The sequence below is a fragment of the Chlorocebus sabaeus genome, chromosome 16 (genome assembly GCF_047675955.1).
Source record: "Chlorocebus sabaeus isolate Y175 chromosome 16, mChlSab1.0.hap1, whole genome shotgun sequence".
Taxonomy (NCBI): Eukaryota; Metazoa; Chordata; class Mammalia; order Primates; family Cercopithecidae; genus Chlorocebus; species Chlorocebus sabaeus.
Window position 1 is genome coordinate 1,882,392 of NC_132919.1, and position 14,285 is coordinate 1,896,676.

At 59.2% G+C, this 14,285-nt stretch overlaps 1 protein-coding gene across 1 annotated transcript in view; it reads right to left on the bottom strand.

Moving 5' to 3' along the window:
• Positions 1-3,782: 3,782 nt before the first annotated feature.
• RTN4RL1 (reticulon 4 receptor like 1) overlaps positions 3,783-14,285 on the bottom strand; it is a 95,247-nt gene continuing 84,744 nt past the window's right edge. Inside the window, exon 2 of the mRNA XM_008009808.3 lies at positions 3,783-5,949. Coding sequence (XP_008007999.1) covers positions 4,625-5,949 — 1,325 coding nt within the window. The 3' untranslated portion in view covers positions 3,783-4,624. The remainder of the gene's footprint in view (positions 5,950-14,285) is intronic.

Sequence of the window (14,285 nt, forward strand, 5' to 3'; positions counted from 1 at the left end):
CGCCACTGCACTCCAGCCTGGGTGACAGAGCAAGACTCTGTCTCAACAAATAAATAAAAAATAAAACAATTAACCCGGTGTGGTGGTGTGTCCCTATAGTCCCAGCTACTCAGGGGGCTGAGGCAGGAGGATTGTTTGAGCCTCAGGAGGCTGAGGCTGCAGTGAGCCATGATCATGCCGCTGCACTCCAGCCTGGGTGACAGCGTGAGCTCCTGTCTCAAAAATGAAACAAAAACAGACAACAAATAAACCCAGAGAAAGACTGCCTCCTTAGGTCAGCGTAGAGTAGGGCCTGGAGGAGCTGGGTCCCTGGCAGAGAGGTGGGTCTGCTCAGGGGCTGGTGGGGCCTGCCTGGGAAGCCAGCGTGCATGTAAAGGGGAATTTGCTGAGGGCTCGGTGGCTCCAGGGAGCCTCCCCAGCAAACTCCTTCTCTCTGACCCCAGTCCCTGCAGCTTGCCCTCCACGAGGCTTCCCAGGCTCTCCTGCTTCCCCAAACCTGCTCACAGGCCTTCCTAGGGCCCATTCACCACGGTGCTGGTGATTAGTTGGGTGATGAGTAAACATTTGCTAAATGGGATTCTTGGCTCTTGGTGTGAACAGCCCCAGCAGGAGAAGAGAGGGTGTGGCTCATGGGAGGGGCTCTGGGGCTGGTCCATGGTCAGAGCCGGCACAGGCAGAAGCACGGGGGGCCGGGGGTGCTGCTCCGAAGCCAGGAGGGGCTGAGGGCGGCTGGCGGTGGGGAAGCAGGGAGCGCGGCCGTGGAACGCTTCCCCAGCTTGGAAGCAGCAGGTGTCTGGGAATGGGCCTGTGGCCCAGGCAGACTTCCAGCAAGCGCTACAGCTTGCTGGCACGAGGGGAGGATCTGGCTGAGCCCAGGAGGCAAGTTTCCACCATGAAACCCACTGTTGAGGAACCGCGGCAAGGGTGCCACGGTGGGAAACCACGTGCCTATAGACAGGCTGGGGGGACGGGTGGGAGGATGACCCCAGGTCGGGGGGACCACACAGCCCCTCCACTTCCATGGCAGAGTGGAGTCCCTGAGCAGGATCCCCTGGGCCGCCCCGTCCTGGGTGCGTCTCCCACACCCTCAAGCCTGGAGTGGTTTTGGATACCCCAGACACGGTACTGTGACCACCTCCAGCCCCACTCCCCACACTCTTCTCTGGACGGCTCCTCATCCTCCAAGACTCACTGGCGTGTCACCTCCACCTGGAAGCCCCCTCTGACTGCCCCCACCCAGCTGAGCTCCTCATTTTGGTGGCTGAGGGGTGCGAACGCAAGCACCAGCTCCGTACCGGTTGCAAATACTTGTTTCCTCATCTGGGCTCTGAGCTCCCTGCCCTGAGCCACGTCTTCTCACGTTACGTCCTCAGTGCCTGGCCAGTGGATGGACACGGAAGCCCTGATCATCCCTTGTTGAATGAACCACGCAGAGCCAGCCAAGCTCTGGGGTCGGGGGGGAGCGTGTGTGAAAGGCCTTAGAGACCCCCAGTGGCCACCCAGCCCCTCCGACGGGGGTGGCTCTGTCCCCGTCAGTCCACAGTGGAGGCCTGCGTGGCAGGAGGGCGGGGTGGGAGAAGAGATGGTTCCATCTGGGAGTCCCGGGGGTCCAGGGAAAGCGGTGGGGGAAGATGGCAGCGGAGGGGTGGCCTCCGCCTCTGGGAAAACCACAGGAATCTGCATCTCCCTGCCCTGAACGAGACGCGGGGGGCTGGGGCTGGTGAATAGAGAAGACTTTGCCTCACCCCTGACATGTCCAGTTGCTCTGATGTTTGGGGCGATGGTGTCGTCGTAGCCGCGTAGCATGAGCTGCTGAGTGACAAGTGATGTCGCCTGCATCACAGCTGCCTTGATTCCCCCTACCTCTTAGAGGAGAAAGCTGCTAAAAATACCTGGCGTCCTGGGCCCCCACTGCCTTGCCTCTAATAACAGTCGGCAACCAGAGACTGTGCTGTGCTTGACAGAGGCGGATCACTTATAAAATATTAGCATTTCTCGTACTGACATTTCACTTCCATATTACAGGACTTCCTAAGTCTTTAAAAAAAAATTTAATAAAGTGCTTAGACTCTTGATTTTCCCACTGAGGGCCTTGCTGTCTGAAGTTGGAAATGAAATCAACAACATAACAGCATCCTTGGGTTCTAAGGGACAGCCAGGCCCTGGCACCGGCCTGGGTCAGCGCCTGCGGGCCACAGGGGAGCAACTGCAGGCTGAGGATTCTTTGGTCTGCAGTCACTGGACTCCCTTTAGTGAACGCCCCAAGCCTCATACTGAGGAGGATTTGTCTAGCCAGGCCTGAAAACACAGGTTTTCTCCCTCTATCCGGGGAACCCTCTCCTTTCTCTGAAGCCAGAGAGGCGTGCGCAGTCTCCAAGCCCACCCACAGCTGTCCAGGTGTGTCCCTGGCCTCCTGGAAAACCCCTGGGGCCCCAGGAACTGACCGTTCCCTTGCAGCCGCCCGTTCCCCCCCAGCCACCTGCCCGGCCCCCTGAGAATCAATCACTCAGCAGTTGCTCCTGAGGCTCCTGGGAATAGGCCAGAAGGACCCAGGACCAGCCTCCTCCGGGGAGAGCCACGGCGACGGTGCCAACCCAGGGCAGCCAGAATGTGGAAATCATGTCCTGAGCGGGCGAGGGAAGTGCCACGAAATGGAGCACTAGGGGTGTGCGCGCTCTCACGTGTCCCATGAGTCAGTGTGCCCCTGCCCCCTGCGGCTCCTCCCGCCAACAAATGTGCTGTGTTCCTAGAGCTGTGCCCGGCCAGGCTCGCCCACCCACAGAAGCCCAGGATCTGCCACCTGTCAGGAATGCGGGGTTAGGAAATGAAAAACAGGGTTCTTGTCCAAGATCATTTATTGTTATTATTATTTTTCTCTCTTAATTGGATTCAGTGTTCCTGGCTCCTCACACACATCCTCTCTGGTGGGGGATTCAGGTTTGTGCAAAGCGCAAAGGAGCTTGTGCCCACCTGGGCCCCCGGCCAGCAGCATGGCTGGCTTTGATCGGAGCCCCTCTTCCCTGTCCGGGCTCGCCTGCCCCAGTCCCTGCTCCTGACCCCTGAGTCCGGCCTCCCGAGCCTCTGCCTGCACCCTGAGCATCCCCAGGATGGCTGGGAGGGCCGGGTCTTCCGTGATGCAGAAGTGCCTGAGATGGTTCATGAAATGCCCTCGTCGTTCTCCTTCTGCTAAGGCCCCCCGACACCTCCCTCCTGCTGTCCTACACAGGACCCTTGCTGGGTCACCCACCAAAGAGCCTCAAGGAAAAATTCAGCAGCTGAGCCACGCGGGAGACCTGGGCTCAAGCCCAGAGTCTCCTTGGCCCGTCCAGACCGTCACTGACCACACGCGAGGCTGACGACACGGTCCAGCCCTTTGGACTAACACTGCGGATGCTGCCTGGCCTGCTGGCTTCCACCCAAAGCCCCTTCCTTCCCCTTCTCCATCTTGCTCATCCTCAAGGCCTGGCTCCCTGACATACAACAAGCTGCTTCTCACTTCTCACCCTGAAGCCAACAGCTACGACAGCAGGGGTGACAGGGTGCTCCAGGGTGGCAGACAGGCTTGTGTTGCATATGAAAACAAGGTGATGCTGTAAATATCTAAGAATATTGGTCCCCCAAACTGACTCTTGCTGCCTCCCCTTCCTCACCGTCCCCACTGACACCTTGCCCCAGGCCCTTGGCAAGCCCAGGTTCCTTGGAGACTATCATTGCCAGGTTGGGATTCTAGACACAAATTCTATCACTTTGTTCTTGCTAGAAATCACCAGTACAATCCTTAGTTAAGCAAATACAGTTTTCTGTATAGTTTATAAACATGAGAAGACGTACAGTTAGGTAACGGAGTGGGAGGGGACTGTGCATTTGTATATATATATATTTATATGTAGAGTGTGAATATATATAAGTGGACATAGTTATAAAACTGCACCTTCTGTGAGAACCTCATTGCCCGGGATGAAGTTCTAAATTTCAGCCTCTGATGATCTTTCCTTTGGTAATTGGTTCTTGGATCCCAGCAGTTGGGCCTGGGTCTGCCAGGGTTGCCTGAGACATTAGGAATGAGAGGCATTACCCCTGAGGGAGGGGCTGAAGGTGGAGTAGGGTAGAATTCAGGGCAGGGTGACTCAGTGGCCTCAGGCAAGAGCCAAGATGCCACCTGCTCATGTGTGCCCAGACTGCTGGCTGCCCAGCCTCGTGGGCGAGCCTCGTTTGTTCTCTGCGTCCTGCTTTCTCCAGGAACCACGGGGCCCTCCGGACCTCTCCGAACCATCAGGATTCCACAGAGCCCCGGTGCCGCCGTTGGGGGCGACTGTCCCACTGTTGCTAGTGGAGGGGGCACTTGGAGTGCCTTTTCCCACCTTGCCGGAGTGGACACTGTCCGTGGGTGCTCTGCGGGGCTGGCTGGGACAGCCGGCTGAGATGCGCCAACCCCTCCCGCCTAGGGCTGTACACTTTGGGTTTATAATCCACATGGCAGGGTCCAGGCGTCCAGACAGCAGCCGAAGCCTCTACCAGCCTTTTCCTGAAACCCAGCAGGTCTTCCACTGGTTAAAAAAAGAAGAAAATAAATTCTGTTCCTTGGTGGACATGTGGCAGTGCTGGGTGCTGACTCCCCGGGTCCTCAGCGGAGAGAGACCGCCAGCCCCAGTGTCCAGGCCAGGAGGGAGGCCCCCAGGGAACTGGCTGAGGAGGCCTGCTGCACCCCGCTGGGGGCACGGATGGGGGTCCTGCGGGCACACTTGCCCTTCCTCTTGGGCCGGGCGGTGGGCATGATGTCGAAACTGAACTTGTGCTGGTAGTCAGGTGCATAGTCTGGCAGTTCGGGGGCCTGTTTCCCGGCGCCTGCCTTAGAGATCTGATTGCGGTTCCTGTGGCTGGTGCAGTTCTTGCCCGACTTCCTGTGGCCCGACCGGGAGCCGGGTGGATGGCCATGCGGGTGGCCCTTGCTCCTGGTGGGGCCGTGGGGTGAGTGGTGCTCCTTGCGGGCAGCCCTGTCGGTGGTGGTGAGCGTGTGTGACTTGATCTGGTGGGGGGACGCTGGTCCCGTGCAGTTCCGGAAGTCCTCGGCCCTCAGCAGCTTCAGGTCCTGGCCGTGCCGCAGCCCGGGGGACACGCAGGGGACAGCGGAGCTGGAGCCTCGGAACCTCTGCAGCCATTCCCACAGGGAGCGGGCACGGCAGCCGCAGTCCCAGGGGTTGCCATTGAGCCGGAGAAACTCCAGGGCCCCCAGCGGGGCCAGGCAGTCACCCTGCAGCTCCGAGAGGCTGTTGTTGAAGAGGAAGAGGGTGGTCAGCCTGCGGAGGTCGTGGAACGCCTTGTGGTGGACCCACTGCAGCTGGTTCTCGTGCAGCAGCAGACGGTCCAGGTTCACCAGGCCCCGGAAGGTGCCCGGGCCCAGGCTCCACAGCTTGTTGCCATGGAGAAACAGGTGGCTGAGGTTGACCAGGTCCACGAAGATGTCGTCCTGGAGGTACTCGATGTGGTTGTCCTGTAGGTAGAGGTACTGCAGGCTGTGTAGGCCGCCAAAGATGCCGGCCGGTAGGGCGCTGAGCCCACACTTGTAGAGGTAGAGGGCGTGAAGCTTCACCAGGCCCTGGAAGGTCTCGGGCGCCAGCGTCCGCAGCTGCCGGTTGTCGCCGAGGTCCAGCTCCTCCAGGTGCACGAAGCCCTCGAAGGTGCTGGGGTGGATGTAGGTGATGTTGTTCGAGTAGATCCACAGGGTGACCATGGCGGGGCTGAAGTGGCCGGGCTGGAGGAGACCAATGCGGTTGTTCTGCAGGAAGACGCGCTCGCTGTCCACGGGGATGCCCTCCGGGATGGCCGCAAAGTTGTGCGCCTGGCAGCTGACCGTCATGGGCGCTGGGTAGCACACGCAGTCCCGTGGGCAGCCGCCACCCAGGGGCAGCCCCGCAGCTACCAGCAGCAGCAGCAATTCCACACAGCACCCTGGCAGGGAGAGAGAGCACAGCCAGGTCAGGGGCCGTGCAGGTGAGGACGGGCACCGCACCCTCCGGCGCCCGCCGGGGCCGCATCCTCGTCTTGGCTGAGCTCAGTGAGAGCCTCGCCCCTGGCTGCAGCAAGGCCAGGGTCAAGGCCCAAGCCTGGAACCCATCGGGGACGAGAGGCCTCCCCTCCTTGGTGACCCATTTCTGCTGGGCTGGGAGGTGAGTCTGGGGTGAAGGCCCCGATCACCCCCATACCTCCTTAGTTCCACCCCACAGCTGCTGAGCCCCAGCCCCACCTGCTTCAGCTCCTCCAGGCACGCTGCTGGGGTGAAGGCCATGACCCGGGAACACAGCCGTCAGCCTCCTGCTCTCCTCCTAGCTCTGCCACTGGTTGGTGTTATCTGCACTCACAGATACTGGGAGGGGCTCTTGCTCTAACGTAGTAAATATCTCATGTAGAGTCCTGAGGAATCTCTATTTATTTATTTTTATATTTAATTTCATTTAATTTATTTTTTATTTATTTATTTTTTTTGCAGGGGGGACGGAGTCTCACTCTGTCGCCCAGGCTGGAGTGCAGTGGTGCAATCTCAGCTCACTGCAAGCTCCGCCTCCTGGGTTCACGCCATTCTCCTGCCTCAGCCTCCCGAGTAGCTGGGACTACAGGTGCGAGCCACCACGCCCAGATAGTTTTTGTATTTTTAGCAGAGACGGGGTTTCTCCATGTTGGGCAGGCTGGTCTCGATCTCCTGACCTCAGTGATCTGCCTTGGCCTCCCAAAGTGCTGGGATAACAGGTGTGAGCCACCGCGCCTGGCCAGGATCTCCTTATTTACATCATTCCCAATCACAAACAGAGCATGCATGTGTGGCACCAAAGTTCACCTCAGATAATGTCTCCTTTCCAGTGTCTTCCACGCCCTCAAAACATAGAGGCAACACCGCTTCTAAGCCTCAGTTTCCTCATTTCTGAAACACAGACATGGCCGGGCGAGGTGGCTCACGCTTGTAATCCCAGCACTTTGGAAAGTCGAGGCAGATGGATCACCTGAGGTCAGGAGTTCGACACCAGCCTGGCCAACATGGTGAAACCCCGTCTCTACTGAAAACACAAAAATTAGCCGGGTGGCAGGTGCCTGTCATCCCAGCTACTTAGGAGACTCAGTAGTACTCAGGAGGCTGAGGCAGGAGAATCGCTTGAACCGGGGAGGCGGAGGTTGCAGTGAGCTGAGATTGCACCCCTGCACTGCAGCCTGGGTGACAAAGTGAGACTCTGTCTCAAAAAATAAATAAATAAATAAAATAAAATACAGACAATAGCAGTTCTCCCTGGCAGAGCTGAGAGGGTGTCCTGAGAGGGCGCCTGTCTGTGAGGGCCTGGGGGTGGCACCAGCTGTCAGACGGAGGCTGCCCCAATCCCGGCCCGCTTTCTGGCCCCTCCCCTCTCCCACCTCGCTCCAGCCCCCAGGCTGTGGCTGCAAAACCAGGCCTTGCCTCTAGACTGTCCAGAGCGTTTCCTCTGTAGCTTCCCTCTAATTGGGCATTAATTAGGCATTCGTTAATGGATCCTTAAAATAATTTATTTTCGGATGTGTCCAGCCTGTGGTCGGATAATAGCCCCGCGCTCATTATGGGAGCAGCCTTATTACGGACGATCGTCATTACCTACCTTTTTCCAGGGTCGCAGCTGCCCCAGGCGGCCGGGCAGGCGCGCCGAGGTGGGGGGGCCGGCTCCAGGCCTCCAGGCCCCCACCCTGGAGGGCCAGGCAGCCATCTCCTCCCTATCCAGCAAGGCTCTGGCCCCTTTGCTTCTAGCTTTCCAGCCAGGCCTCGTGGGAGAACCGGGGCGCCCGGGGCAGCTGAGGCTCTGCTGCAGCTGTGCCCAGAGCTTGTGGGATGAAAGAACCAACCCTCTGGTCACTCTCGGGCCAGCCCTGCTCCCGGCCTCGTGCCGCTGCCTGCCCAGGCTCCCGGCCCAGCAGGCCTCACTGCCACTGTCACCCCCTCGTTCCTGGCAGAAACAGTGTCGTAAATAAGTGACAGCTCCCAGCTGTTGGGAGTTATGGGCTCCCAGAGAGTGGCAGCTGCTTCCCGTCCCCTGTAATCACCCGGCTTCGACGGAACATTTCCAACACATAAAAATCATCGTACATAATTTGTGTTTTTTTTGCATAATTGGGCTCGGTTGCGACTTCAGAGGAGTTATGACTTCAGTGGTGGTGGTGGCACAGCTTCAAGGACCCTTTCTGGGCCAAGCCGTGCTCTCTGTGGCCTCTGCAGTGACTTCAGTCCCGCCCGTGCACAGCCCGCAGGCTGGGCCGAGGCTGCCGCTGTTCCCCCTCCTACCTCAGTTTCCCCTCCTACCTCAGTTTCCCCTCCTGCCACGCATAGATGATGGTAGTGTCCACCGTCCCCACTTGGAGGCTCAGATCTGGCCTCCAGCCCCTGCTGCCTGCCTCCACCTGCCCAAGGAGCCCCAGCCCTGCAGGGGGAGGCAGAGGTGTGAGGGGGGAGGAACCTGGGCTCCAAACCCCACCTGACTTTTGGGAAACCTGCCCACTGCCTGAAGCCTCCACACCCAGGGCTGGAAGGGGGCCCCAACCCACACCAGCTGCACCTGCCACGGAGCCAACGCTCCGTGTCTCTCTCAGCTCACACTCCTCACCCCTGCTCGGGCTGCCACCCTCCAGGAAGGCCGCACCTGCAGGAAGCTTCCTCCCGTAGGGAGTGACCCCGCTATGCCACCCTGAAGGAGCCAGGGTGCTCCTCCTAGCTCAAGGGTGTTCATGGTGTTCACTGCGCCTCATCCCACATCTAAGGCTTTTGGGGACGGGGCCACAGCCAGGCCATTCTGCAAAGACAAAGCCATTTCCGTCCCTCAGGCTGCAGCAGGAGAGGCCTCACGGCTGGGGGACGGGGGTGATATGTGTCCGGCTCAGCGCTAATCCCACTCGACATTTGCACAGCTTACTGGAGTTTACAAAGTGCTTCTGCTCACACTCCCCTGAGCCTCAGAACTACCCTGTGTGCTGGGCGCGGGGAGCCCTCCTCCACCTGCTGTGTGGCTATCTCTGTAAGGCCCAGGATGCAGTTCTCTGAAATGACACCCGGAGAAGCTAATAGGGGTCCCACGGAGAGACATTTCCCCATCAGACACAAAGCAGGTGCCTCCAAGGGATGTCGGGGAACAGGGGAAATCAGGCCAGGACCCCACTTTAGGCGAAAAAGCCAAATGGCCCCCAAATCCAGGTGTGGGCTTGGTATGTGGCTTGTGGGTGTGCCGTGGGTGGGAGGGGTCAGAAAGCAGGGGTGGGGTGAAGACCCAGGGCAGGAACCCTCCTGCCCCTCCTCTGAGAGGGCTCCAGGCTTGCGCAGGGCCTGGCTCACATTCCCTGTCTCAAGGAAGAACAAGCCATTGGATCAGGGGCCTGGAGGTGGGGGCCGGGCAACAAGCCACAGGCACCAGTGTGGGCAGCCCCTCCGGGCCCCTCGGGGGCCGGGCCGGGGATCCAAGTCCCAGGGAGCGCTCACCAACCTCAGCACTGCTCAGATGCAGGGGACCCATGCCAGGGAAGCTGTCCTTCCAGGCACCCCTGCCTCTCCTCCTGGGGAATGGGGATGTCTCGGCTGAGTGCTTCTGCACCCTGGAAGTTGGTCCCATCTCCAAGACCTGGACCAGCTGTCCCAGCCGGCTCCGCTGCCTCCAGTACCCCCTGCCAGAGCCAGTGGGTGCCCCAGTCTTAGACCGTTCCCCCTGCTGGGTTTCTCCCAGGGAGGCTGGCACAGCATTGCCACGGCTCCTCCCGTGCCCCTCCATGTAGCCCTTGGGAGCCCCGACCCACTGATTGCCTGATTAATGTACTAACAATGAGGCCTGCGCCTTTGCGGTGCATTTTAAGATTGCAAATTAGCAGAGATCAGAGTCTCTGTGGAGGAGCCTTGCACCCTCTCCCACCAGCCTCCTCCTCCCCTCCTGGGTGGGGCAGGGGTGGCTCTGCTCGAGGGGACTGAGGAGAGCAAGGCTGGGCCTCCCCCACGCTTTCCTGGGGTGTCCCCCTGCTCCTCCTCTCCTCCAGGGGCACGCACTCGGCTGACTGCTCGGCTACGCCCGAACCTCCCGGCCTCCCACACGCCTGAGCTCCCCCGCATCTCCACAACCTCATTCATTCCCTTCTCCATTCAGCACTTGCTGCCTGAGCTCCGGCATGTGGGGGGTGCCCTTGGGGAGGGCCCAGAATGAGTGGGTGGGGGGACATGGGGCATCCTCATGGCTCACTAGCAGATGGGGGTTCCTGAGACCAGGCAGTCTGGCCAGGTGCTGGGGCCTGGAGTAGGCCCCTGGAGGTGTGTGTGGGAAGCGGGGGTGCTCGGGAAAGACCCCTGCCGTCTCTGTGCCTCCTGCCAACATTGTTCCGTCACCTCCTAGAGTATGAATCTGGGAACCAGGGAGAAGGGTCCCTGCCTCACAGGATTGCCTTAGGATTTCAGCCAGCACAGAGGAGGCAAGGAGAGCTGGTATTGTGTCGAGGTCCTCCTTTCTGCAAAATCCCAAGTCCCTGCTTGCTGGGCAGGGAGCATGGGGGCAGCTCAGGTGGGTGGCCTGAGCATGGGAAGGCACCCTGCCCAGTCCACTCAGCAGCCCCAGATGTGCCTATGAGTGGTCCTGCGAGGCCAGACCTGCCGGAATGGGCGGGAAAGGAAAGGCAATGGTCACAGCCCATGCCGAGGCCTGTAGTGGGAAAGGGGCGACGTGCCCCTTCCTACCCTGGCTCTGCCTCTCAGGCTGTAAGCACACAGAGCTTCCAAGGAGGCTGTAACCTGAGCTCAGCTGGGCTGGGGGAACCCAGAGCCAGGATGGCCAGAGATCTCCCCACTGGTACCAGCCCAGAAGGGCCCTTGCCCCAGGCCCAGGCCAGCCGGCCGTTGCGGAGGGCGCTCTCCAGCTTCCCAGGCCCTGGAAGCAGGACAGGACCAACCAAGGCGGACCCAGACCTAATTGTGTACCAGAGTCCTCAGGACAGTCCCCGGGAGCGGCGCCGGTTCACAAAGGAGGAAACGAGGTCCACGGGGGAAGGCACCGGCCACGGCACAAGGCTGGCGACAGGGCAGCGAGCAGGCCCCACCCAGCTGACTGCGGAGTCCAGGGTTCTGCCCACAGATCCACCCTGCACGGGGTGGGCAAAGCATCCTCCACGAAGGGCTGGTTGGCCCTCACAGGCCCCAAAGCCTCGAGCTGCTCACCCCAATCTGCCAGCACCAAAGGGACTGCCCCTCCCTGTGCCCGATCCGGGGTGGTCCCATGGGCTGGCATCCCCGCAGCCCCCTGGGCAGGGCCGTGGGGCTCTCTGAGTCTTTGAGACGGGTCAGATCCCTCTGGCTCTGCAGCCCTCCCTCCCTCCCCCTCCCGGCTTTCCCAGCCCTGGCAGATGCTCCTCTCTACGCCAATCGATGCTAACCCAATGCTCTCTGCTGGTCAGATAAGAGCCTCAGGCTAGGCCGGCTGCACTTGGGGCTGCTGGCGTCTTAGGCTACTTGGCACTGTCCCTCCATGCTGCACCCAAGCGCAGGCCACTTCCTGGTGGGCCCATCACCCCCTCTCCAGCCTGGAGCCTGGCTCAGCCCTGGAGATGTGGAAGCCAGCCAGCGCACAGCTGGGCTTCCCTCGTCCTGTTGCTGGACGTGGGGTGTGGGGTGTGCAGGATGGGCAGGGGCTCCTTGTCCATGGCATAGGGCATTGGAAAGAGCACAAGCTTTGGAGCCAGAGAGACCTGAGTTTGAATCCTAGCTCCCCCGTTTTTTTTTTTTTTTAAGACACGGTCTTGCTCTGTCGCCCAGGCGGGAGTGCAGTGGCACAATCATAGCTAACTGCAACCTCAACCTCCCGGGCTCAGGAGATCCTCCCACCTCAGTCTCTCGGACAGCTTGGAATATAGGCCCACACCACCACGCCCAGTGAATCTTTTATTTTTAGTAGCGATGGAGCCTCACTATGTTCCCCAGGCTGGTCTTGAACTCCTGGGCTCAGCCTCCCAAAGCTCTGGGATTACAGGCGTGACCTCAACTTAACTAGTGTGTCCCCACGCTTGTGTGAGCCTCATCTTCCTCACCTGCAAAATGGGGCAGTCATTTAAAGCTCCAGCGTGGCCCTCTCGTCTGTGGACGTCGGCCTCCCCCACATCTCCATCTGTCACACGAAAGCCTCCCAAACTGAGTTCTGCTCTTCCCCCACAAGCCTCCTCCACTCGCATATAATCCATCTCAGTCAGAGGCAGCTCCTTCATTTCAGCTTCTCCGGCCAAACACCTCAGAAATATTTTAGACGGAGTCTCGCTCTGTCGCCCAGGCTGGAATGCAGGGGTGCAATCTCGGCTCACTGCAACCTCCACCTACCGGGTTCAAGCGATTTTTGTATTTTTAGTAGAGATGGTGTTTCGTCATGTTGGCCAGGCTGGTCTCGAACTCCTGACCTCAGGTGATCTGCTCACCTTGACCTCCCAAAGTTCTGGGATTACAGGCATGAGCCACTGCGCCAGGCCAACTTCAAAATGTATTCAGCAACTATCCACTTCTCATGGCCACCACCCTAGTCTGGGCAACCATCACCTCTCGCCTGGACTACTGCAAGAGCCTCCTAAGTGGCCCCTCTGCCCCGCCCTTGCCCCTGCATCTCATCTAAACAGTAGCCAGAGAGATCTAGCAAGAGTCTGTTAGAACACGATGCTCCTCTGCTCACCCCTCCGTGGCTCCCATCTCACTCAGTAAGGTCCCTCCAGGTCTGTTCTGTGACCCAGAGACCCCGCTGGAGCTGAGCTGCCAAGCCCTCGTTCCCTCCCCTGCCGCAGTGGCCTCCCTGATGCCCCTTCTTCATGCCAGGGATGCTCCACCTCTAGCCTTTTGCACGTGCTGTTCCCTCTGCCTGCCGTGCTTCCCAGGGTGTCTGGGGGGCTCCTGCCCTCACCTCACCATTTATAGCTGTCCCTGCCTCTTCCTCAGGTGCCCCAAGTTCCCTGAGGCCTTGTCTGAGCAGCCTGGTGTTTTATTGTTTTTGTTTTGACGGATCTCACTCTATCGCCCAGGCTGGAGTGCAGTGGCACAATCTCGACTCACTGCAACCTCCGCCTCCCAGGTTCAAGCGATTCTCTTGCCTCATCCTCCTGAGTAGTTGAGTACAGGTGCCCACCACCACGCCCAGCTAATGTTTGTATTTTTAGTAGAGACGGGATTTCACCTTGTTGGCCAGGCTGGTCTTGAACTCCTGACCTCTAGATCCACCTGCCTTGGCCTCCCAAAGTGCTGGGATTACAGGGGTGAGCCACCGCGCCCGGCTTTTTTTAAAAAATGAAGATAGGGTTTCACTATGTTGACCCGGCTTGTTTCAAACTCCTGGCCTTAAGCAATCCTCCTGCCTGGGCCTCCCAAAGTGCCGGGATGACTGGTGTGAACCACCGTGCCCTGCCACCCTGTTTCACTTTACCCCACAGCATTCCCCCTCTTATAATATGCTACATCATTTCCTTATTATTATTATTATTTTTTTGAGACAGAGTCTTGCTCTGTCATCCAGACTGGAGTGCAGTGGCGCCATCTCGGCTCACTGCAAGTTCCACCTCCCGGGTTCACACCATTCTCCTGCCTCAGCCTCCCGAGTAGCTGGGACTACAGGCGCCCATCACCATGCCCAGATGTTTTGTATTTTTTAATAGAGACGGGGTTTCACCATGTTAGCCAGGATAGTCTCAATCTCGTGACCTTGTGATCCGCCCGCCTCAGCCTCCCAAAGTGCTGGGATTACAGGCGTGAGCCACAGCGCCCGGCCAATTTCCTTATTTTTCTTATTGACTTTCCATCTCTTCTGAGCGTTGACTCTGTGAGGACGGTGGTTTTGTCTGCTGTGTTCTCTGCTGTACCTTCAGGGCGCAGAACACTGGCACCCAGCAGGTGCTGTGTCACAATGGTTGGATGAAGGAAGGGCCTTTCTGAGTCAGCAGGGGGACTGAGAGGTGCTGCTCAGGAAGCCTTAGGCCCAGGGCCTGGCTCCTAGCAGGTGATCCATAAACAGAGGGGTGCTTACCAAGGGCAAGGAGCCTCAGAGCCTCCAGGGTGAGAGCAGAGACTAGGCCCTGGCTCTATCCTGAGGCTCCCTGGTCAATCACAGGTGACCAGACAGCGAGGAGAGCTCTAGGAAGGAGTATCCAGCACCAGGTCAGCCAGAGGCACAGGGCAGGGTGACCAGGGCAGGTTTGCCTGGGACAGAGGGGTTTCCCAGGATGTGTGGGACTTTCAGTGCTAAAACCAGGACAGTCCCAAACAAACCAACTAACCAGAACAAGTCAGTCAT